The following is a 24,069-nucleotide window of genomic DNA, read 5'->3' as shown; positions in this document are numbered from 1 at the left end:
AAAGAATGTTCTGTATTATTTTACATTGGCACATTTTCCAGAAATGGAAAGATTTTAAAAGGCTGTGATCATGGAAGGTGCCTCCCCACCCTCATATTCTCCCTGGATGATGGACTTATGTCCTGCACAAAACCAAAAAAAAAGTGCCAAAAATGGCCCACTTTTCTTTCTCTGAAGATTCTCAGTATCTCCATCCCCCTTCCTCAGTGTATTTTTCAGACTACGTCATTGTGATTTGATCCATTCTATTTTTTATCGATGAATATATTCCTCTGTCCACTGTCCAGAGCATTTCTGCGATATAGCAGCTCTCCACTCTTACCTACCCTCAGCAGGAGAAAGGTGGACGACAGTAGGTCTCTGTGCTGAGGTGCGTGGTGGCCGCCTTCCTGTGACGCTGTGGTGGAATGCTGTGTATGCATCCTAAACCCTCACACTAACTGCTCCTGACAAGCTGGCCTTGCATGGTTGGCTCCGCCATCGGTGTGTGAATGTGTGTAGCTTTAGATACAAGCGTCTGCTAACTGCCCTGAATGCAATCAGCTTTTATGCTAATTATGTTATAACCATTTGTTATGCTATGTTAAAGCCCTCGTCCTTGCTCACTATTCTATAACCATGAATGCTCACTGGGCAGTTGCCAGCTTCTACGCCAACTATGCATGAGCGAGCTTGGATCCATACTAGGCTTGATGCACCTTCCTCTAAGCAAACCATGCCATCTCCCGGTCATCCCATTCAGCTGCCCTTGGAGATGGACGACGCCGAGACCGGCCTGCTCAGCGCCATCTGCCTGCTGTGCGGAGGTACTGACGCTTCAGAGACAATCAGAGGAACGACAACATAGGTTATAAAAGGTTTGATGAACAGCCATTATTCATTTTCGCCAAATTCTAATTAATTTGTGTGTGTGTGTGTGTGTGTGTGTGTGTGTGTGTGTGTCCGCAGACCGACAGGACCTGGAGCAGTCCGATAAGGTGGACGTTCTTCAGGAGCCCTTGTTGGAGGCTCTGAAGGTACTACACTCTACATTTAACGGGCACTTAATGTGCACACTTATGTTGACGTTGTACTTAAAAATAGTACTTGGCATTGTGTAGCGTCCTATCCTAGCTTTCTTTGTTGTATGCGGGGTTAACCAAACAAGTGTAAGTGCTTGGCTTGGTTCTATGAACATCCTGTACCGACAGCGATATATGGTTGTTTCTCTTTCTTCTGAGAAAATGTACTTATTGTATGTTGCTTTGGATAAAAGTGTCTGCTAAATACCCTAAATGAAAAGGTAATAAATTAAATGTCTGTGTATTTCCCACCTGAACAGACTAATATCCAACAGTAGCGTAAACAAGATGCTTAAGCAAGCCTCCAGCCTTGCATATAAAATGTGCTCGCACCTGCAATGAAACACGGTGTGTTGATTTAAAAAGTAGTGAGGTGTTTGAACAGCCAGTTACAAGAAATCCTCCTAAAGCCCCGATCCTCTTCTGCCGTCGTAGATCTACGTGAGGAGGAGGAGGCCGGACAAGCCCAGCATGTTCCCCAAGATGCTGATGAAGATCACCGACCTCCGGAGCATCAGCGTCAAGGGTAAGACGCGCTCATATCACACCTTTCTGGGCGTCGATCGCGCAAACTTCCAAAACACTCGCGCGAGTGTAGGAGGGAGGGGCTTACCTCTTGTGAACGCCAAAGTTTCTTTCCTTCTCAGCCGTGGTCGAGATAACCCCCACTACGAGTCGTTGCATCAAACTGGGCAAGTAGTTACAATTGGTCCTGGGACCAATTAGCCTTTCGCCTGCATTTCACTTTTTCATCATCCATCATGATAGTTATGATAACAAATTTTAACATACTGGATGTTGTTGCAAAGTGGCCTGGAGCTACCCATGATTGGCGCATTTTAATGGAGAGCGGTCTGAGGCAGCTTTTTGAGAGGCACCATGTACCAGTTGGGAGTCAATTGCTGGGTGACAGTGGCAATCCCTGCAAGACGTGGCTCTTGACACCCTACCTCAATCCACAACCGGGAGCACAGTTAAAGTATAACATGTAAGTGATTACGCAGATTACGCTTAGTCCTATGCGTAAAACACATCGTATTGGCTCTTTGACGCCTTTTATTTGTTGAATCCATATTTGTTTACGAAATGTTGTGGAGAGAGGAATTGGGCAGATGAAACGTCGGTTTCATGTCCTCCACGGCAAAATACGCCTCACCCCAGAGAGGGCAAGCACAGTCATCACTGTATGTGCCATTCTACACAACCTCTGCAAGCGGAGGAACATTCCATGGCCAGACGATGACGATGACCACGATGATGATGATGGCGATCAACATGACAATGAATTTGGCCGTGTGGAACCGAGAGGACAGACATTTAGGGATCACTTTGTGAATACACATTTTAGGTAAACACCTTGGCACAAATCAGTCAAGACACATTTGTGTAGTTCATAACATTTATTTTCTTTCAATTTTTCTATTTTAAGACTAATATTCTGTCTTCATTTTTATTAGCCACTCTTTTGCTTTGAAGACCTTTCTTTGCCTTTTTAAAACCCTCATTTCCATCCTCAATTTCTTCTGCAACAGTGAACTGGCACCAGCAGCAGGAGGGAGAGGAGAGGCAGTGGGTGCACCAAGAGGGAGAGTTGGAAGAGGAAGAGCAGGGAGAGGAAGAGCTGTGAGAGGAGGTGCAGCTGGAAGAGGAAGAGCTGTGAGCGGAGGTGCAGCTGGAAGAGGAAGAGCTGGCAGAGGAGGGGCTAGGAGGGGGAGAAGAGGAAGAGCTTTGTGATGTGATGCTGCAGCTGGACTTTGATCTTCATTTCTCCTGTGGGGAATATATATATTTAATTTGTAACACATTTTTGGGAAGTGGGTTGACCAGTTGCACATTGTAATTCTTCTGTAAATATTAAACAGAAAGGTTTTTCATGTAGCCTATTGCAATCATTGCATACATACCCCTCAATCTCCTTTAGCAAATCGACTGCAGGATCAGCTGCACCCTCAAGGCCAGTTATACTTATGTCCGAGCCTAGGACGGCGTACACCACCGATGCGACCGGGGACAACGGCTTTGGTGCAGATCCTCCAACAAATTAAATTAGTTTTATTCACTTTTCATATCACTGTAGCCTTTGTTAATTGTAAATTTAAGACATGCAAATGCATTTCCCAAATGAATGCAAGCAATGTTAATAATGGAACTTACCTGTAGCCGCGACAGCTCTTTTATAGTCGGCAATCTCCAACCTACCCTGTGATTGCAGGGCATACCAACGTTTTTCGCAATCGTCGGTAGAGCGACACACAGCAGGGAAGGAAGCATTTATGTTCACGCATATTTCTTCCCATGCCTCCCGCTTCTTCTTACTGGTCACTCCAGCCCCGAATCTACCCTGTATTACCCCCCTCCGCTCCAGCACAAACTGGGCAAGTCGTAACAATTGGTCCTGGGACCAATTGGCCTTTCGCTTGCGTTTCACTTTTTCATCATCCATCATGATAGGGGGACTTGAACGGCGGTATGGGCTGTTATTTCAAGTGTTTAAGTGCTGAAATATGCTAATTAGATAATAGTTGGAGGGTGCTTTTAATTGCCTCCTTGATTTAATAAAATGTACGTATTTTTATTGTTTGCTTTCTCTCTGTCTTGAACATGCAGGATACAACGTCATTATCGTGGTCTGCACAAACTTGTCATCATGCGTGTATTCTGCTAACTGCACTGTCCATAACTACTTAATATGAATTCATTTCTAGCCTAGGCTACCTCCTTGTTTTTCGGTGATTTAGTGGGCTTATCTGAACAACCAATCACCGCACTGACCGCTTCTAAACTCGTGCACGTTATATTTTTACTGTTGGTCTATGAGCTGGCCCAGGCAGTGGTGGCGTCCTTCGTCTTCTCTCCTCTTCTTCAATTCTTTGTGCTATGAGAAATTCTGCCCGTCTGGCATCTAGGTGGTTGTTCATTGTTCTTAGCCCCTTTACTCTGCCATCAAGACTTGATTTCTGTGCTGCTGGAATCCATACCTCCCAACCTGCGAGGCTTGCAATTGCATCTTGGACGAGTTTTTTCGCACCATCGAACTGCAACTCATGTCCATCTTTGTTCACAGCAGACACCACGACAGCACCAACTCCTTCACAGGCTTCTTCTGCTTCTTTCATTGCATGCTTCAACTCCTCTTCTCCATATCTGGACCAAAGGTTGGACTGAACTATGCATCTGACCTCCTCCAGCCGTGCATCGCAGTCCTCCATGGTCTTCTGAAGGTCTATCTGCTGCTGCAGATCTAGTTTTGCTTTTTCGCCCTCTTCTTCAACTTCAAGATCTGCCAGCAGGCCGGTATTGTAGTCGTCATTGCTCTCACTCCTCGCATTAGACATGAGCCTTTTGAACTCCTCTTGTAGTTCACTCCTGGTCATGTTTCCAGCAGCCCTGCTCAGGAAGTTGGCATGCTTGGTGAAGGCACTTTTAGCTAACGTCCTTTCCTGCTTCAGCTGCTTCACTGTCATTCCAGTAGCTTTTTTAGCCATTCTTGCCAGTTAGTTCTCCTCTGCGTCGACAGCTTATCCGACTTCAGGCCTTTAATCCTTGTCTTCACTGCCACGTTGGTTTTCAACTGTCAAGTTATGTTAGGTTTTGGTGATCAGCTCTTGCCCAAACTTGAAAAACTGCTTGATCAAATATTTGGAATGACGCAAGGGACAACTCAAATTCTCTTCCTTTTCTTCTTTGTTTAGAAGTGAAGCATATAGCATAGTGTTGTTAGGTTGTTAGGTTGAAAACCTTCAAAGATAAATTGCAAGAAAAAAAGAGCCATTGCATTAACAAATAATATGTTTTAGACTAACACATCACATTTGATACTGCCAATCAAATCATTGCATCTTCTGCTGTTAAATAAGCAACAAATTCCTGCAAAAGCACATCAAATAATTAACGTTTCTAACATAAGCAAGCAAAGTATGATTTCATTTAAACTTAAGGATGCCATTTACTTTACAATTTCAGTCAGCATTCAGATCAAGACTGATATTTTACAAACTATCATTTTGCAATGCAACTCAAGTTAATTACATATGCAACAACTGATCAGGCACAAATAGGCTACTACTTCAACTTAAGTACTACTGATGCAATGCCTCAATATACCTTTTCAACATTTCACATATTTATATTCATTTAAATAAGAAAGTCCATTTCTCTACCAGTTGTGTCTCCAGTGTTTTGATCATGAGCTGAGCGCCTTTCTTTGTTCATTGTTTGCTGGAAGATTTCCTATGTTCTCAACTTCTCTCTCGCAAACATTTCCTCCCATGCAGGTGTGCAGGTGATTGCCTGCCACAGGAAGTGCAGGGCGGGGCTTGGTTTCTCACACGCACTGACTTTCTCTCTGCCCCCTGCAGGTTCGGAGGTTTGGAGCTGAGACTTGGAGCTGAGATTGTGAATGTTTCCGTGCATGATTTTCCAGTACGCTTTGATTTGACGCGACAATATCATATCAACTCATGCCATGAATCATGTAGAGCATAGACATCCCATATCACCACAAACGATACCAATAGCGGATTTAAAGCTGTTGCAAGTTGAAAAGGAACACAACTCTGCACCCCCCCCCCCCCCCCCCCCCCCCCGGATTAAACCGTCTGCGAAAGGCCCTAAACGTAAAGTAGGATTCTAATTAAACTGCTGACGAAAAACCTACATCAAATGCCTTGTGACCTCCTCCTGATCACCAACCAACATTCTCGTTCTTATTCGACTGTTTTCCTTCGTTATGCTTCGGACCAAACTTCAGACTCCAAACTTTTTTATACTCAATTTATTTTTATGAAATGTTTTCGGAAATGACACGATGAAAAACATGATCTTTAAGAATCAGACTCCTCCGACCCCTCCGACCCCCCTGACCCCCCGGACCCATCCGACCCCCCTGACCCCTCCGACCCCCCTGACCCCTCCGACCCCTCCGACCCCCCTGACCCCTCCGACCCCCCGGACCCCCCGGACCCCTCCGACTCCTCCGACCCCCCTGCCCCCTCCGAATCCTCCGACCCCCCGGACCCCCCTGACCCCTCCGACCCCCCTGCCCCCTCCGACTCCTCCGACCCCCCTGCCCCCTCCGAATCCTCCGACCCCCCGGACCCCCCTGACCCCTCCGACCCCCCTGCCCCCTCCGACTCCTCCGACCCCCCTGCCCCCTCCGACTCCTCCGACTCGTCCGACCCCCCTGACCCCTCCGACCCCCCTGCCCCCTCCGACTCCTCCGACCCCCCTGCCCCCTCCGACTCCTCCGACCCCCCTGCCCCCTCCGACTCCTCCGACTCGTCCGACCCCCCTGACCCCTCCGACTCCTCCGACTCGTCCGACCCCCCTGACCCCTCCGACCCCTCCGACCTCTCCGACCCCCCGGACCCCTCCGACCCCTCCGACCTCTCCGACCCCTCTGACCTCTCCGACCCCTCCGACCTCGTGATCGGAGCGATACACTTGACTATCTTGATGCGGCCTGGGTCCCAGACGCAGTCCTCCTCCAAGCCGCTCTTCGTCATGCCGCAGTCCGGGGGGCACCAGGCAGTGTCGTAAGACTCCTTGAACCGGCGATCATGCCAGTTCTTCTGGCGAGGATGGCCCTGGTAGTTAATCGCGATCACGTTCCCCACGTTGACCTTCACCATTAACACCACCCGCTCTGAGTCAGGAGTTTTGATGGGATACCTGCTGGCCTTGTTCAGGTCACAGCTGAGGTAGACGCCACAGCCCAGCATCCCGCCCGCAGACTGTTTGAAACCATCACGCTGGATGGCCTTTGCTATGGTCTTGGTGGTGCCGTGGTACATGACGTAGGTCTGACCGCAATTTGGCTGTTCATGGCCAATTGTCTTAACCCCAGGTGGAAGCTGAAAGTCATCTTCCTCCCAGGAGTAAGACTGCTGATGGGACATTTTGGAATAGGAATGGGCCTGCAAAACACAGTCATAGCCGTTAGCGACTGTTGAAGGAATCAATACAAGAGATGTTGCCTTGCAGAGCAGATGTAAAACAAGTACAGTCGTATAGACAAGAGTACAAAACATGTGGAGGCATACTTTCACTTTTGAATACATTTCGCTCGTTAAAATGCATTTTTATTTAACTGAAAACAGCAGGGAAAGACAGGAATTAGATTTTTTCATCTCTGAATCCACACAAACGTGCCTTTGACCAGAAAGGATGACCTTACTGTTAAATAACAAAAGGGATTTTTTTTTTTATAATAATAGTAATACTACTACAAAAAGAGAATATATTCATTGATAAAAGATAGAATGGATCAAATCACAACGAAGTAGTATAGAAACTGAAAATACACTGAGGAAGGGGGGAGGGGGATTACTGAGAAACTTCCGTAGAAGAAAAGTGCACCATTTCTTTTAGAAGTTATTCCCTGACCCGGGTCGTATGACTTTTCCTAGTTTAGTGCAGGACTTGAAGTCCCTCATCCAGGGAGAATACGAGGGTGGGGCGGCACCTTCCATGGACATAGTCTGATCTATAAAATCGTTCCAATTCTGGACAATGTGTCAATGTAAACTAAAACAGAACATTCTTTCTGGAGGAAAACACAACTTTCTATTTTGGACTACCTAAGAGTCATGTAGTTGTGTATGTGGTCTTTTAAGCTTTTGAATAGCTATTTCCAGACTAGATTTTGCATAATTGCTTGCCACAAGTTTAATCAAAAAGATTCTACGAACAAATATTTGCTCCCGCAATGCAAAAGAGTAAACACATTTCTGGTTCCAAAATAATTCAGATAACTTACCCGTAGGTTAAACCAGACCTGCTCAGTGTGTGGGTAGAGTGTGAATGACTATAACTGGGTGGTTCCTATTATATGGCTCGTTACAGTGTGACGTGGGGTTTTGTTTCACTTTCATTTCCCTGTAACTTTTTTTTACTCCGCACGCTTGCGAACAGGAGGCTGTATGTGGAGGCGGGGCAGGGGGAGCACATAGAGACACATTGGGATCAAGGTAACATTTGCTTTGCTTTTGCTTTGCAAATGCAAAGCAAAAATGCAGTAGCAGTCATTGCTGGCAATGAAATTCCAGTGTCCTAAGCCAAGTTCTCATCGACACTAACGGTACTAGGTATACAATACAATAAATTAGATACAATGAAATAAGAATAAAATAAAGTTAAACTAACAAGAGTGATAAAATAGTGATGTATAACTCCTCAGTAGTGCCTAAAGTTATTTTATTTCCTTATTGTTTATTGAATTGGGGTGATCACAGTACAGTGTTCGATAGTCTTGTCGTTTGTTCTAATCATCGCTCTCCACCTCTTATCGTTTGTGGGAAGAAGCGGTCCTTGAACCCGGTGGTTTGTGTGCGGATTCTCCTGGTCCAGGTGGGAGAGGGCCGTGTTGAGGGCGAGGGAGATGGGGTCCTCTGAAGACCAGGGAGCCAGGCAGTGAAGAGGTGATGTGGGTTTGGACTAGCAGCTGGAGGCACTTCAGATTAGATTGCATTAGATTGGAACTTTATTGTCATTGCACAAGTAAGGAAAACCAGTACAAGGAAATGCAGTTTACATCTAAACAGTAGTGCAATCATTAAAAAGTGCTTTTCCTTTAGCAGTGCTTAAATAAAGTAATACATAAGACAGAGATTGCAAGTCCATTACTAAGTGCATAGAGTTCTGAGGAGTCAGACAGTCCATAGCCCATGAATAGAATGCAGTGTGATCACATAAAGTGCATTGTTGAAGTGCATTAATAAAGTGCATAGTGGTCAGAGGTTGTCAGACGATCCATAGTCCATGTTCAAAAGGAGAGGGGGGTGGGTCAGGGGCAGTGGGGGGGGGCAGGGGTGGGGTCTTAGTGTGGAGCAGTGTTATGAGAGAACCTCCCTGTTCATGTTCCAGCCATCATCGTGCCAGTTCTTCTTGCGAGGATGGCGCTGGGAGTTAATCCCGATCACGTTCCCCACGTTGACCATCACCAACATCACCACCCACTCTCAGTCAGGTAGTGTACGGTTGATGGGATACCTGCTGGCCTTGTTCATGTCACGGCTGAGGTAGACACCACGGCCCAGCATCCCGCCCGCAGACTGTTGGGAACCAGGCCTTTGCATTGGTCTTGGTGGTGCCTTGGTACATGATGTAAAAGGAAGCAGAAACTAATCTTCCCCCAGGAGTAATACGTTTCTGAATAGGAATGTGCTTGGAAAACACATCACATCAAAACACAGTCCTAGCCGTTAGTTACTGTTGAAGGAATCAACACAAGAGACGTAAAATGAGTACAGTAATATAGACAAACGTTCAAAACATGTGGAGGTATACTTTCACTTTTGAATACTTTGCCCTCTTTGACTTTTTTTTTATTAAAAACATGTTATGTGATCAGCATAACAGCGGGAGTAGACAGGAATTCAATGGTTTGTCTCTCTTGTTTGTCTCACGTGCATTCACACACACAACCACACACACAAACATCCACAAACATAAACACCCACACGACAAACACCTCTGACCAGGATGTCCTTACAGTTCAGGTACAAAACGGGATAAAAGGATAATAATAATACAAATTTTAATAAATATTAAAATAAATAAACTATTTCATGAACCTACAAAAGGGAATATTTTCATCTATATAAGAAAGGACTGATCAAATAACAACGACGTAGCATAGAAACATAAAATGAAAGGAAAACACAACTTTCTATTTTGCCATGTAGTTGTGTATATGGTCTTTTAATGCCTTGTGATATTATATTTAGGACTACATTCTACGTCATTGGATACACGTTTAATAAAAAAACCCTGCTATGCCCAAATCAGTGGCGAAGCAAGGCCTTTTTTGGATGGGCTCAAGCCCACCCAAAACTTGCCTTAGCCCACCCCATCGTTTCGTCCTCAAATCTAATATTCTACCGGGTTTTTTTTACACAAGAAATGAGAGGATGGATGCTGTACACTAATGAACAGGCTCAAATGGGCTAGTGAAATCGAGCGCAACCTTCCTGCAGGAATCTCTAACCTCTGATTGGTGGGTGGGCGTCTCCTGTTTGACAAAACCAAAAATGCAGCACGAGCGCACCTAACATAGTTTCTGCTGTATTGTCTGTCAAAGAGGCTAGCTAGTCTTTATCAGAAAACCCACGATTTCAAGCTGTTTTATAACATGACATGGTAATAATAATAATCATTTTAAAACCTTGACATAATCTGTCAGATGTCTATTTAAATGACAGTTGACCACAAGACGATTCTATATAGGCCTATGCCTCTTCTTGAATTGCTTCATGTTTTAGTCGGCAGAGCCATGTAATGTGGCGCAGCATGATAAGCATGATAAGGTGCAAGGAGCAGAAAAAATTGACATGGGTGCTAATTTTCAGTTGAAAAAAAACGCTGGCATTATTTTATCAGCTGAGGGCGTATTCATTGGCATAACAACGTGAGCTAATCAACAAGTTCAACATGTTCTAATAATATGCGACTCAGGAAAACGCCCTCAGCTGATTAAATGTGTCAGGGGGGGGCGTGAGCGGCAGAGGGCACTTAGGGCCCTATCTTGCATCCGGCGCAAGTGACTTAGTCACTGGCGCATGTGTCGTTGCTAGTTTACAACTGGCGCAGAGCGTTCTTTTCCCACCACCGCCACTCGCCGGTAAATTAGGGATTGATCATGCGCCCCAAGGGGCGGTTCGGCGGAAGGAGGAGGCGTGTTCTGGCGCAAACGGTATTCTGCCGTTGCTGAATACCATTGCGCTACTGACCAGGAAATACCTGGTTTAAAGTCAGTGGCGCGTTGTTCAGATGCTATTTTAAGGGCGCATGCATACATGCGCGTGCGATGCATACGGATTGCTTGTGCACCTCGCGCATACACTTTGCTTCTCCCATCTACCTAGCCGCACATTCTTGGTAAATTATTTGGGAAAGAACAGCTGATGCAGCGGTAATAAGTTGTACTTTTAAATCAATGCATCTGCAAACACCATACAGCAAACACATATTTTCTTGACAGAGACATCGTGTAGGCCTACATGCCCATAACTTTTAGGATTGATGAGTATTTGATCGTGAAAAACATTGTTTTACCGCGAGTGAGTGTTAAAAATAATGAATGAATGCGGGCGCGCGTGTGTGCTCTGTTTAAACACACGCAAACTAAACACTTAACGCATAATACAATCAATGGCAATGTCTATTACCGCGGGGACACATGCATATTAGGATAGCATACAATACTGATAAGAAACAATGTTTATAATGTATTGCGTATATCATTAAATAGAACCACAGTTACCGCATATCATATGTTATATCATATACGTTTTCTTTGCCAAAATGTATTTGAGGACTCAGTATTTCTGAAGTTGTGGAAGAAAACCCCTTATTCCATGTGTGAATTAGGCCATATTATTTGGCAATAAACTGAGCCATTTGCAGTTTGAAATTCATGTGCATCTGTCTCATCGGAGACTGCAGACGCGCTGTCAAAATATCAACTCGTCCGATTCAAATGCGCTCATGGCTCTTAAAGGGGATGGGAGCTGGCACTCTCATTGGTTTGTTGGACGTTACGCCCAAACCACACCTACGGCAAACTAGGCTGCTTCAGACCAACCCTTTTGACACTTGCGCTGCGACGCAAGTGTCATTTATCCGCCTGTAAAATAGCGATAGCGCCGTAGAACCGCCCACAAAGCTACTTGCGGTTTGCGCTTCCCACTTGCGTTTCAGACCGTTAAAATAGGGCCCTTAGTGTCTTATTTATTTATTTTAATAAGTTACATATTTTTTTTTTAATTAACATAATACCAAGGGTCAGACGTTTTACCGGAATTTGGTTCTTACAAATTGATGACAGAGGGACTTGGTGTCTTTATTTATGCTTGAAAGATGAACATATATTCATTTTTTTTAAAGGGATTAAGCTGATGAAGCTGACAAGTGACCAATGTTTACTGTTTAAAAACATTTTTAATTAAATGCATCATTTGCTCTTGTTTTTCTGTTTTGAGATTCACACAGACTTAGCAGTCTTGCTAAAATGGTACAAATTTAGTTAATAAACTGAATTAGGAAATTGGTTTAAATTGTTAAAGATGTTATCTCCTCTAATTGTATTAATCTAAATTAAAAATATATTTGCAGATTCTCAATAGTATGCTATTTCAATTCAGGGAGGGCGTGAAAAAATGTCTGTCTCCTAGGGGGGGAATGACAGAAAATAATTGAGAACCACTGGTCTAGAACATGTTGTATTTGTTGATTAGCTCACGTTGTTATGGCAATGAAAACGCCCTTAGCTGATAAAATAATGCCAGCGGTTTTTTTTAAACTGAAAATTAGGACCTTTTTTTTTTTCAACAAGATTTTTTGGCATCAGAAGTTTTAGATAAAGGTATGGGTCCCTGAACGTGAGACAACATAGTTTAGTGCTCCCGAAATAGTGGTCTGTTTCTCATAGTATTCGGCTAGTAAATGTTGTACTTGTTGATTTTTTTGCATCACAAGTTTTATAAAAATGTATGTTGATACAATTTATAAAATTATATGGGTCCATGAAAGTGCGGCGGCATAATTTAGTGCTCCCAAAATAGTGGTATGTTTCTCATATTAATCTAGTAAATGTTGTACCAATGTGTTTCAGTAACAAATTCAGGAAAATATAGTCATTTGTGAGTGAAGAAAATGTAATATACCTCAAATTTGTTATTACAGTTAACATCCATTGATTATTCCTTCATCCAGCCTTTTTTCCTTTCATCACTTTATTGGTTCAGAACTGCATTATTTAGCTGACACTAGCTGTGTTTCTATCCCCCTGATTTTACGTGAATTTTGCAGTATCGAATCAGTAAACTTTGATGGAAACACCAAAATTTGCATAAAAATACTCTAATTCTCAAAAAAATTTATCCGCTCGCTTGACGTGGTTTCTGAGAATTGCGAAAGAGAGTAAATGCGCAAAATATATATATGATATAGGATGTCTATGTTTGCATATCCTTCTATTATACCGTGTCCATTAATCCCTGATACATGGACACCTAAGTAATTCCAGTCAAATCGTCTGTTCAGCCTTCTTTTTGTTTTGTTTTGTATTTGTTGTTTGATGTCAACCATGTTTTATGTGAAATGTAATTACATATTGTCTGTGTGTTCTTTTTGTTCTATGTTATTTATTCATGTAATGTATGACATGTCTGTTATCATTCTGTGTATTTAGGGGTCCGAGCCGATTGTTTCTGTAACGTTTTTATTTTTTTGGGGTAGATACCAATACCCCCCACTACCCATACACCCAAATTGTGGTACTGCTGTATACAGTTATATATACCTATATCCATAGTGCCTACGGTTGTTTTGTGCTGCTTTGGGGCGTGATGGGGTGATCACAGTACAGAGTTCGATAGTCTTATCGTTTGTTCTAATCATCGCTCTCAATCGTTCTAATCGTTTGTGGGCAGAAGCTGCATTGAACCTGGCGGTTCATGTACGGTTTCAGCTAGTCCAGGTTGGAGAGGGCAGTTGGTAGGGAGGCGTAGGGTTGAGATTTTGCTAGGAGCAAAGAAACAGGATTCGGCCCTACTGCCGTCCACCTTTCTCCTGCTGAGGGTAAGAATGGAAAGCTGCGATGTCCAAGAAACGCTCTGGACAGAGCATCACAGGACCACTGGGTGTTTGTGTGAGTGTGTGTGTGTGTGTGTGTGTGTGTGTGTGTGTGTGTGTGTGTGTGTGTGTGTGTGAAAAAGGCAAAAGGCCCTAAATGTAAATTCGGATTCAAATTTAACTGATGATGCGTAAAATGCCTTGTGACCTCCTCCTAATCACCGACAAACATTCTCGTTCTAATTCGACTGTTTTCCTTTGTTATGCATCGGACAAAACTTTGGACTCAAAACTTATTTTTACCAAATTTATTTTAGAAATATTTTCGGAATAACAGTGAAACCATGAGCTATACATAATTCAAAAGTATCAAGAAGCAGAACTTTGGCCGAATTTGTTTAATGTTCTCATATTTTTTAACTTCTACAACAGGTGCACTCCCACTTTATTTATTGAATGGAAAGCCGAGCTTCAGGGTCGGGGTGATAAGCTTGACTATCTTGATGCGGTTGGGGTCCCAGACGCAGACCTGCTCCATGCCAAACCTCGTCATGCGGCAGTCCGGGGGGCACCAGGCAGTGTCGAAGACCTCCCCGTACCGGCTATCGTGCCAGTTCTTCTGGCGAAGATTGCCCTGGCGGTTAATCGTGATCACGTTCCCCACGTTGACCTCCACCCTGAACACTACCTGCTGGGTGAAAGGTGTAGAAGAGTCGTTGGGAAACTTGCTGGCATCTTCCAGGTTACGGCTGAGGTAGACGCCACGGCCCAGCAGCCCGTCCGCAGACTGTTTGAAACCATTGCGCTGGATGGCCGTTGCATTGGTCCTGGTGGTGCCGTGGTACATGACGTAGGTCTGACCGCAATTTAGCTGTTCTTCGCCAATTCTCTTAACCCCAAATGGAAGATGAAAGTCATCTTCCTCCCAGGAGTAGGACTGCTGATGGGACATTTCTGAATAGGAATGGGCCTGCAAAACACAGTCATAGCCGTTAGCGACTGTTGAAGGAATCAATACACGAGACGTTGCCTTGCAGAGCAGATGTAAAGCAAGTACAGTCGTATAGACAAGAGTACAAAACATGTGGAGGTATACTTTCACTTTTGAATACATTTCGCTCGTTAATATGTATTTTTATTGAACTGAAAACAGCAGGGAAAGACAGGAATTTGATTTTTTTTTCTCTGAATCCACACAAGAGTGTGTGCACGCACACGCCCACGCCCACACAGCAACCAAACAGACAAAGGATGACCTTACTGTTAAATAACGAAAGGGAATTCTTTTTTATGATAATAGTAATGCTTACAAATAATACTACAAAAAGAGAATATATTCATTGATAAAAGATAGAATGGATCAAATCACAACGAAGTAGTATAGAACCTGAAAATACACTGAGGAAGGGGGGAGGGGGATTACTGAGAAAGCTCAGTAGAAGTAAAGTGCACCATTTTTTTTTAGAAGTTATTCCCTGACCCGGGTTGCATGACTTTTCCCAATTTAGTGCAGGACATGAAGTCCCTCATCCAGGGAGAATACGAGGGTGGGGCGGCACCTTCCATGGACATAGTCTGATCTATAAAATCGTTCCAATTCTGGACAATGTGTCAATGTAAACTAAAACAGAACATTCTTTCTGGAGGAAAACACAACTTTCTATTTTGGACTACCTAAGAGTCATGTAGTTGTGTATGTGGTCTTTTAAGCTTTTGAATAGCTATTTCGAGACTAGATTTTGCATAATTGCCTGCCACACGTTTAATCAAAAAGATTCTACGAACAAATATTTGCTCCCGCAATGCAAAAGAGTAAACACATTTCTGGTGCCAAAATAATTCAGATAACTTACCCGTAGGTTAAGCCAGACCTGCTCAGTGTGTGGGTAGAGTGTGAATGACTATAACTGGGTGGTTCTTATTATATGGCTCGTTACAGTGTGACGTGGGGTTTTGTTTCATTTTCATTTCCTTGTAACTTTGTTTTACTCTGCATGCTTGCGAACAGGAGGCTGTATGTGGAGGTGGGGCAGGGGGAGCACATAGAGACACATTTGGGATCAAGGTAATCAAAGCATTTGCTTTGCTTTTGCAAATGCAAAGCAAAAATGCAGTAGCAGTCATTGCTGGCAATGAAATTCCAGTGTTCTAAGCCAAGTTCTCCTCGACACTAACGGTACTAGGTATACAATACAATAAATTAGATACAATCAAATATGTTAGAAAAAAAAATTAGATACAATGGAATAAAATAAAGTTAAACTAACAAGAGTGATAAAATAGTTGTCACTCTTAGCATACTACTGCATTAACTCCTTTTGCTATCTACAGAGGACATTTAGGGCTTTTCAATGATACCAAATTTGAACTACTGGTAGTCAGGAGGTTAAAACTCCTCAGTAGTGCCTAAAGTTATTTTATTTCTTCATTTTTTATTGTATTGGGGTGATCACTGTACAGTGTTCGATAGTCTTGTCGTTTGTTCTAATCATCGCTCTCCCCCTCTTATCGTTTGTGGGAAGAAGCGGTCCTTGAACCCGGTGGTTTGTGTGCGGATTCTCCTGGTCCAGGTGGGAGAGGGCCGTGTTGAGGGCGAGGGAGATGGGGTCCTCTGAAGACCAGGGAGTCAGGCAGTGAAGAGGTGATGTGGGTTTGGACTAGCAGCTGGAGGCACTTCAGATTAGATTACATTAGATTTGAACTTTATTGTCATTGCACAAGTAAGGAAAACCAGTACAAGGAAATGCAGTTTACATCTAAACAGTAGTGCAATCATTAAAAAGTGCTTTTCCTTTAGCAGTGCTGAAATCAAGATTCGCCATTTTTATGTGCAAATTTAGCTTTAATTATAATTACTGTTTTAGCGATAATGCAGGAGGGCTAGATCAATTAGGTTTAAATAGCATCCAGGAATGGTGCATCGATGAGAATGCAAGGAATGAGGAGGACGAGGAGACGTAGCTTGCTTCAGACTATATTATGTTCAGCCTTGTTTATTTAAATACTCGGTAATGTCTTTCAGTTTCTATAAAACAACAGTAAAATAAAAACACCTTTAGTTCTATGAAGCATAATAAATAAATAACTACAGGCTAAACAACATATACAGTTATATAGCAAGCATATGTAAATAAATCAAACAGAGCTGCAATCACAACACAGAAAAAAGTCATACACAAAACATACACTCAGATACCCAGGCGCAGTCGTGTAGAGTTTGACGTCAACGGTCAAGTGGATGGTGTGGGCTGAGGGGAAAATATAGCAGACCGCGCAAATATATATATATATATTTTTTTTTTGGAGATAACATGTGAATGCGCTGGGTCCGCGCGGGCCGGACATTTGGCTCTCGCGGGCCGGATCTGGCCCGCGGGCCGCTAATTGGGGTTCACTGCTGTACACTAATGAACAGCCTCAAATGGGATAGTGTTGGGAAAAATAACCTGATGAGCACATCACATGGCAGGCACATTAATATATAGTCGACTCTTGCTCTAAACCCAACAAACACATAACACAAACATGATAATATAGTCAGGTCAAGGCCAGAGCCGAAGGCCCCATTTCCCAGGCAAATGGTTGACACTCAGACAACACACCAGTCATCCTCAAGAACGGGAGAGCCACATTAATTTATCACACAGGAGACACCTCGAAGCTCTCCCCCACTAGAAGGAACACATGCAGATACTAGGGGCCTGAGAGCCACATTAATTTATCACACAGGAGACATTTTGAGAGCTCTTCCCCATTAGGAGGAACCAAGAGATACACCTGCCCATACCAGGGCCTCAGAGCCACATTAAATTATCACACACGAGACACTTCGGGGGGCACTCCCCCGTTTTAATTTATCACACCGGAGACACGAGGAGCTCTCCCCGTTAGGAGAAGACCCAGGGCCTGGGAGCTAAGGTGCAGCAAAAACACACAGAACCGCACACATCTCAAACGCACACACCTCATCGAGAGGAGGATACAGCATAAGACTGCATCACACAGGGACTCTTCATCTTCTTCTGAAGCAGACCTTCCACGGAGGCGAAGCTCCGGACGAACCATCAGCGCTGATTAGGGACTTAGACATATTCGATTTCTCACGCTTTATGACTCTGTATAACCGTTGCCACTTTACTTAATAAATCCAAGGTCCTCGTGCCGATAGACTTTATTACCTCTCTGTCTCATTTTATCTGGTCCAGTAGCTAGACAGACCGTTTTTCCCCTCAATAGTGAAATCGACTTCTTGCAGGAATCTCTAACCTCTGATTGGTGGGTGGGCGTCTCCTGTTTGACAAAACCAAAAATGCAGCACGAGCGCACCTAACATAGTTTCTGCTGTTTTGTCAGTCAAAGAGGCTAGCTAGTCTTTATCAGAAAACCCACGATTTCAAGCTGTTTTATAACATGACCTGGTAATAATAATAATCATTTTAAAACCTTGAAATAATCTGTCAGATGTCTATTAAATGACAGTTGACCACAAGGTGATTCTATCTATGCCTCTTCTTGAATTGCTTCATGTTTTAGTCGGCAGAGCCATGTAATGCTGCGCAGCATGATAAGCATGATAAGGTGCAAGGAGCAGAAAAAGTTGACATGGGTGCTAATTTTCAGTTGAAAAAAAACGCTGGCATTATTTCATCAGCTGAGGGCGTATTCATTGCCATAACAACGTGAGCCAATCAACAAGTTCAACATGTTCTAATAATATGCGACTCAGGAAAACACCCTCAGCTGATTAAAGGTGTCAGGGGGGACGTGAGCGGCAGAGGGGACTTAGTGTCTTCTTTATTTATTTTAATACGTTACTTCTTTTATTTTAAATAAACATAATACCAAGGGTCAGACGTTTTACAAGAAGTTTGATCTTACAAATTGATGACAGAGGGACTTGGTGTCTTTATTCATGCTTGAAAGATGAACATATATTATTATTTTTGAAAGGGAATAAGCTGATGAAGCTGACAAGTGACCAATGTTTACTGTTTAAAAATATTTTTAATTAAATGCATCATTTGCTCTTGTTTCTCTGTTTTGAGATTCACACAGACTTAGCAGTCTTGTTTAAATGTTATACATTTAGTTAATAAACTGAAGTTGGAAATTGTTTTAAGTTGTTGCAGATGTTATCTCCTCTAATTGTATTAATCGAAATAAAAAAATATTAGCAGGTTCTCAATAGTAGGCCAAAAAATAATTAGGGCCCTTTTCTTTTTTCAACAAGATTTTTTGGCATCAGTTTTAAAACAATTCAATGAAAGTGAGGCCGCATAATTTAGCGCTCCCAAAATAGTGGTATGTTTCTCATATTATTAATCTAGTAAATGTTGTACCAATGTGTTTCAGTAACATATTCAGGAAAATATGGTCATTTTTGAGTGAAGCTTACACAAAGGAAATTTAATATACCTCAAATTTGTTATTACAGTTCACATCCATTGATTATTCCTTCATCCAGTCTTTTTTCCTTTCATCACTTTATTGGTTCAGAACTGCATTATTTAGCTGACACTAGCTTTGTTTCTATCCCCCTGATTTTACGTGAACACTGATCAAATCAGTAAACTTTGATGGAAACACCAAAATTCGCATAAAAATACTCTAATTCGCAAAAAAGTTTAACCGCTCGCTTGAGGTGGTTTCTGAGAAATGGGAAAGAGAGTAAATGCGCAAAATGGGAGATGGAAGCACACTTTCCGAAACAGCTGTGGCGTGGCGAACCTTGAACACACAGGACTGACAACGTCCTTCCGGCCGGTCGTTATCCTTCCGCATAACGACCGGCCAAAGCGACCCTGCCGACATCAACTTGTAGGGTCAATATATATATATTTTTAAGCGTTTGTATACATTGACATCCTATATCATATATATATATATATATATATATATATATATATATGATATAGGATGTCTATGTTTGCATATCCTTCTATCATACCGTGTCCATTAATCCCTGATATATGGACACCTAATTCCAGTCAAATTGTCTGTTCAGCCTTCAAAACGAGAGCTGGTTCATTGTGGAAAATGCATTAAACTGTAATCAGACAACGCGGTAATATGCTATAGAGCCTGGAGTATCTGTGGTATAAAGGCTGCGATGAATTTCGAATTATAACGAATATGAACAACATATATGAACAATGTATCCTTTGAATAAGTCCATGGACCGCTGAAGAGGTAAAAAAATGTCCTTGCTGTCATTGAAGAAAAAAACATTACATCTATTTTAGATGGGAAACAACGCAATTCCACTATATATCAGGACCTAAGAGAGGCTGTTATCAAAAGGATACGACAAGCCCTGGAATGTGTGTAGTTTTCCGCTCAAACCACTTGATGGAAACGCACCTAATTCGTATTTCTTTTTTGCGAACTTTCTAAAGATTCACCTCCCCTTTTAGTTGGAAACGTGACTACTGCCAACTATTGGCTGACCAGGGTGTGTGTAGAGCGTGAATAACTATAACTGGGTTGTTCCTATTATATGGCTCGTTACAGTGTGACGTGGCATTTTGTTTCACTTTAGTTTCATCGTAACTTTTATTGACCCCTCAGGATGTTCTTAGTGGAGACGGGGCAAAGGAACCCCACAGAGGGTGCAACGTCCTCATTTTGTCAAATGCAAAGCAAACAGCTGAGAGCTGCTGGAGCTGCTGCCCCAGCGACCCGACCCCGGGTAAGCGGTTTTGAAGATGAGGATGATGCAAAGCAAACATGCAGTAGCAGTCATTGCTGGCAATGAATTTCCAGTGATCTAATTTTTTTTTTATCATACCTTTATTTAACCAGGGAGAAAAATAACATTGAGATAGTGTTCTCTTTTACAAGTGAGCCCTGGCCAAGATAGGAGCCCACAATTAACATAATTAAATACAGACAAAGGTAATCAATAGAGACATCAAACATAGTCAGAAATGGCAAGGTAGCAGCACACAATTAACATAATTAAAGACAGACAAAGGTAATCATTAGAGACATAAAAGATACCCAGAAATTAAAAACAAGAGCAAACTACTGGAAATGTTTGGTTGAGATATGACTAAAACTAAGTTTGAGCGATCTCTGAATCTCATTCTAAGCAATTGGTGCACTATAATTAAAAGCAGTTTTCCAGAACTCTGTCTTTATTGATGGAACATATAAGATAATAAACCTACTTGAACACAGATTATATTCCTGTCTATTGAATTCTAAAAGACTAATTATTGTGACGCATACTAACAGGCCACATGTGTCCTTGGCGACTAAGGGGGTGTCCGGCTCATGCGAGGAGCGATTCATTCACGCATTAGTTCTGGATATACCAGCAGGCCAGGTGAGAAACACAGATGCTCAAGGCCACAAAAACAAGTGTAATTCCCGCAAATAGACAGGCCATACCACCCTGAACACGCCCGATCTCGTCTGATCTCGGAAGCTAAGCAGGGTCGGGCCTGGTTAGTACTTGGATGGGAGACCTCCTCAGAAGCCCAGGTTGCTGTAAGTAGTGACGGGTGTCACCAAAAGAAAAAAAAAACACGCCCGATCTCGTCTGATCTCGGAAGCTAAGCAGGGTCGGGCCTGGTTAGTACTTGGATGGGAGACCGCCTGGGAATACCAGGTGCTGTAAGTGGTGTCGGGTGGTGGCCAATAGGTGGCACTCTTCCCTCTGGCCCCTTCACTCATCAATCCCAATGCCCCAGTGCAGTGATGGGGACACTGTGCTGTGGAAGGTGCCGTCCTTCGGAGGAGACGTAAAACCGAGGTCCTGACTCACTGTGGTCATAAAAGATCCCAGGACACTTATCGCAAAGAGTAGGGGTTTCCCCGGTGTCCTGGCCCAACCAGGCTCATTCAATCTGGCCCCCTAATAATCCTCCTGTACAATTGGCTGACTCATCAATTCCCTCACTCTCCACCTCAAGCTGGTGTGTGGTGAGCGTTCTGGCGCAGATTGGCTGCCGTGCATCACCCAAGTGGGTGCTACACACTGGTGGTGGTGAGTTAGGTCCCCCCCTTCTGTAAGCGTCTTTGGGTCATTGAAAAGCGCTATATAAATATAATGAATTATTATTATTAATTAAGAGGTCAGCACCAAGCCACAAACCAAGATGTAATGCCCACACATAGACACAATGGACCAGCACAGAGTACACATCCGGGCATCAGATGTCCTAGCAAGCGTATCTCCACGTGTGCTTGTACAATTCCTCTCCTTTTGCTTCACAGATATCATACCAAACCTTTACCAAATAAAGTGAGTTAAAAGCAATCCTGACTCTTTGACTTTCTGAAAGAACATGGCAAGTTATCCAGCTCGGAAACAAACAACACTTAACAAAGTAGAAATTGTATCAAGTGTGTAAGAGCATTTAGTTAAGTTTCAGCTAAGTTTTCAAAGTCATTTTTTCTTGTTAAATGAATTAGCTAGTAGTTTGAAATATACTCATGTGAAGAGAGAGGAGTTAAAACACATCGACATTAAAAACAGCACCCCCTAGAGGTCAAAGGTCACCAAATTCATTGAGTGTCACCATGATGAGGTCATGGGTCTATGTACCAAGTTTGGTTATGATATGTCAAAGGGCAGCTGAGAAATTGGCTTACTTCCTGTTTGGGCTCGGGCAGAGAATCTAAACTCTAGTGCATGACATCCTCCGTAGGCGCTCACAGCTGGCTGAGTTTCACCACCTCCTCATCGTTTCAGCACACACTGAAACGATGACTTGGTCGTCCATGTTCTTTCTGCTTCCCTGCGTCCTCCGTCTCTCTGCCAGTGACATCGGGTCAAGCTCAACGCTGATTGGCTATAGCGGCTAAGCGTCATGCGTAGGCGCGTCAAAAGTTAAATTTTTTTAACTCCATGCGTTGGTGTGTTGGGCGCGTTATTTAGGTGCGTGAAACGCGTCTAACGCGCCTAACGCGCTGCTTTAGCGCGTGTAACGCATCTACGCGCCTTAACCAATAGTTCCCCTATGCAAAAAGGCAGATTTCAAACGACTCTAACGCGCGTAACGCATTCAGTGTGGCCGCACCTTTACACCGAATTCTGCGACCCACCAAAAAGTGTGACCCCAGGGAGCGCTGTTGCATATTTTTTGCAATATGCACAAGTTTGAATGACAAAAACATAAATAAAACAAGATCTCCCCCAAACCAATTACCTTTTTATTAAAGGTGCATAATAAATACATTTGTTTTGATTTGATTAGCATTTTACAGACCCATACAATGATAGGGCGTTTAGTACGGTCCTTCCCCGTTGCTTCTTTACCCATAAAAAGTTTTGTTAAATTACGCTGATTTACCTTTGATCATTTCCTATTATAGGCTACTCTGTAAAACGCTGTTTAGAATTAATGTTATTATCAAGAAAAGAAAGACCCACCGTTGGGGGGAGATCTTATGTTTTATTTATGTTTTTGTTATAATGCAAACGTGCATGTTGCAGAAAATGTAGAACAGCGCCCACTGGGGTCGGGACTCTCTAAATCGACGCCACTTCGACCTGGGCGGGACTTTACGTCCTACATCACTCGCTATGGGTGTGCATGTGTGCGCATAGCCGTCACTCGCGATGGGTGTGCATGTGAGAAAGGTTTTGGCTTAGTGTCTATGGGTTGGTAATAACGGTTCTGATGATTTTTCTGATGGAAAAGTGGTCTTTTATTTCCATAATCTTTGTTCAGTGAACGCATAAACCCGTTTGTTAGTTAGCAGTTAAACAAAATGCGATCTCTTTGTTTACAGTTACCAACGACCAACTGATGATTGGGGGTTCGATTCCCTAGTGATGCAAGGTTTTTTCTTACATTTTGGACTGCACACACATCGCGAGTGACGGATACTCGCACAATGTACACACATCACTGTCTTTACAATTTCTAGGCAACCGAAGTTTAAAGATTGTCAAGTGGTTAACTCTTGAATCGCATGTACTAAGACCTGATGGGTTAGTGGTCAGAGAACAACTCATTAACGCGGGGATAAGGGGTTCGATTCCTTAATGAAGCTAGCGTTTTTCTTTCATATTCGACTTGATTTTTCTATGCCATTTTGCGTAACTTGTAGTTAATGATGAAGAAATGTTACTGGGGTTAAGGTTAGGGTAACGCTAAGGGTAAGACAGTGTTTTTGCAACACAATATTTCACAATAACAAATTCCAAAGTTTTGATGACTCCAGTAGGAAACTTAAGATACCTAGAGAAATGCGTGAGTGCTCACAAAACATCAACAAGTCAGCAGTGTGGTACAGGGTGATCATTTATGATATACAGTACAAAAGCAGTAAGACAAAAAGTGTTTTTGCAACACAATATTTCTTACAATAACAAAGTCCAAAGTTTTGATGACTCCAGTAGGAAACTTAAGATACCTAGAGAAATGCGTGAGTGCTCACAAAACATCAACAAGTCAGCAGTGTGGTACAGGGTGATCATTTC

The 24,069-nt window shown here is 43.0% G+C and overlaps 3 protein-coding genes and 1 pseudogene across 3 annotated transcripts in view; 2 read left to right on the top strand and 2 right to left on the bottom strand.

The window, feature by feature from the left end:
* The window catches only part of LOC132452947 (uncharacterized), a 39,026-nt gene extending 31,085 nt beyond the window's left edge, over positions 1-7,941 (bottom strand). The window contains exon 1 of the mRNA XM_060045789.1: positions 7,819-7,941. The gene's annotated coding sequence lies outside the window, so the exon portion shown is untranslated. The remainder of the gene's footprint in view (positions 1-7,818) is intronic.
* LOC132452966 (retinoic acid receptor alpha-A-like) lies at positions 417-2,939 on the top strand. Its single transcript, XM_060045806.1, has 4 exons — positions 417-806; positions 949-1,016; positions 1,497-1,587; positions 2,594-2,939. Exons 1-4 carry the CDS (start codon positions 623-625, stop codon positions 2,686-2,688), a joined length of 438 nt encoding a protein of 145 aa, XP_059901789.1. The 5' UTR covers positions 417-622; the 3' UTR covers positions 2,689-2,939.
* On the bottom strand, positions 5,386-15,611 carry LOC132469859 (uncharacterized). The gene is made up of 4 exons (XM_060067973.1): positions 15,488-15,611; positions 14,083-14,604; positions 6,006-6,976; positions 5,386-5,413 (listed from the first exon to the last, which is right to left on the bottom strand). The coding sequence occupies exons 2-4, from the start codon at positions 14,584-14,586 to the stop codon at positions 5,386-5,388; spliced, it is 1,503 nt and encodes a 500-aa protein (XP_059923956.1). The 5' UTR covers positions 14,587-14,604; positions 15,488-15,611.
* Positions 15,612-21,011: 5,400 nt separating this feature from the next.
* On the top strand, positions 21,012-21,132 carry LOC132453151 (5S ribosomal RNA; annotated as a pseudogene).
* Positions 21,133-24,069: the final 2,937 nt, after the last annotated feature.

The sequence above is a fragment of the Gadus macrocephalus genome, chromosome 2 (assembly GCF_031168955.1).
Source record: "Gadus macrocephalus chromosome 2, ASM3116895v1".
Lineage (NCBI taxonomy): Eukaryota > Metazoa > Chordata > Actinopteri > Gadiformes > Gadidae > Gadus > Gadus macrocephalus.
Note: the sequence above shows the minus strand (reverse complement) of the source record. Positions and strands in the feature narration are given on the sequence as shown.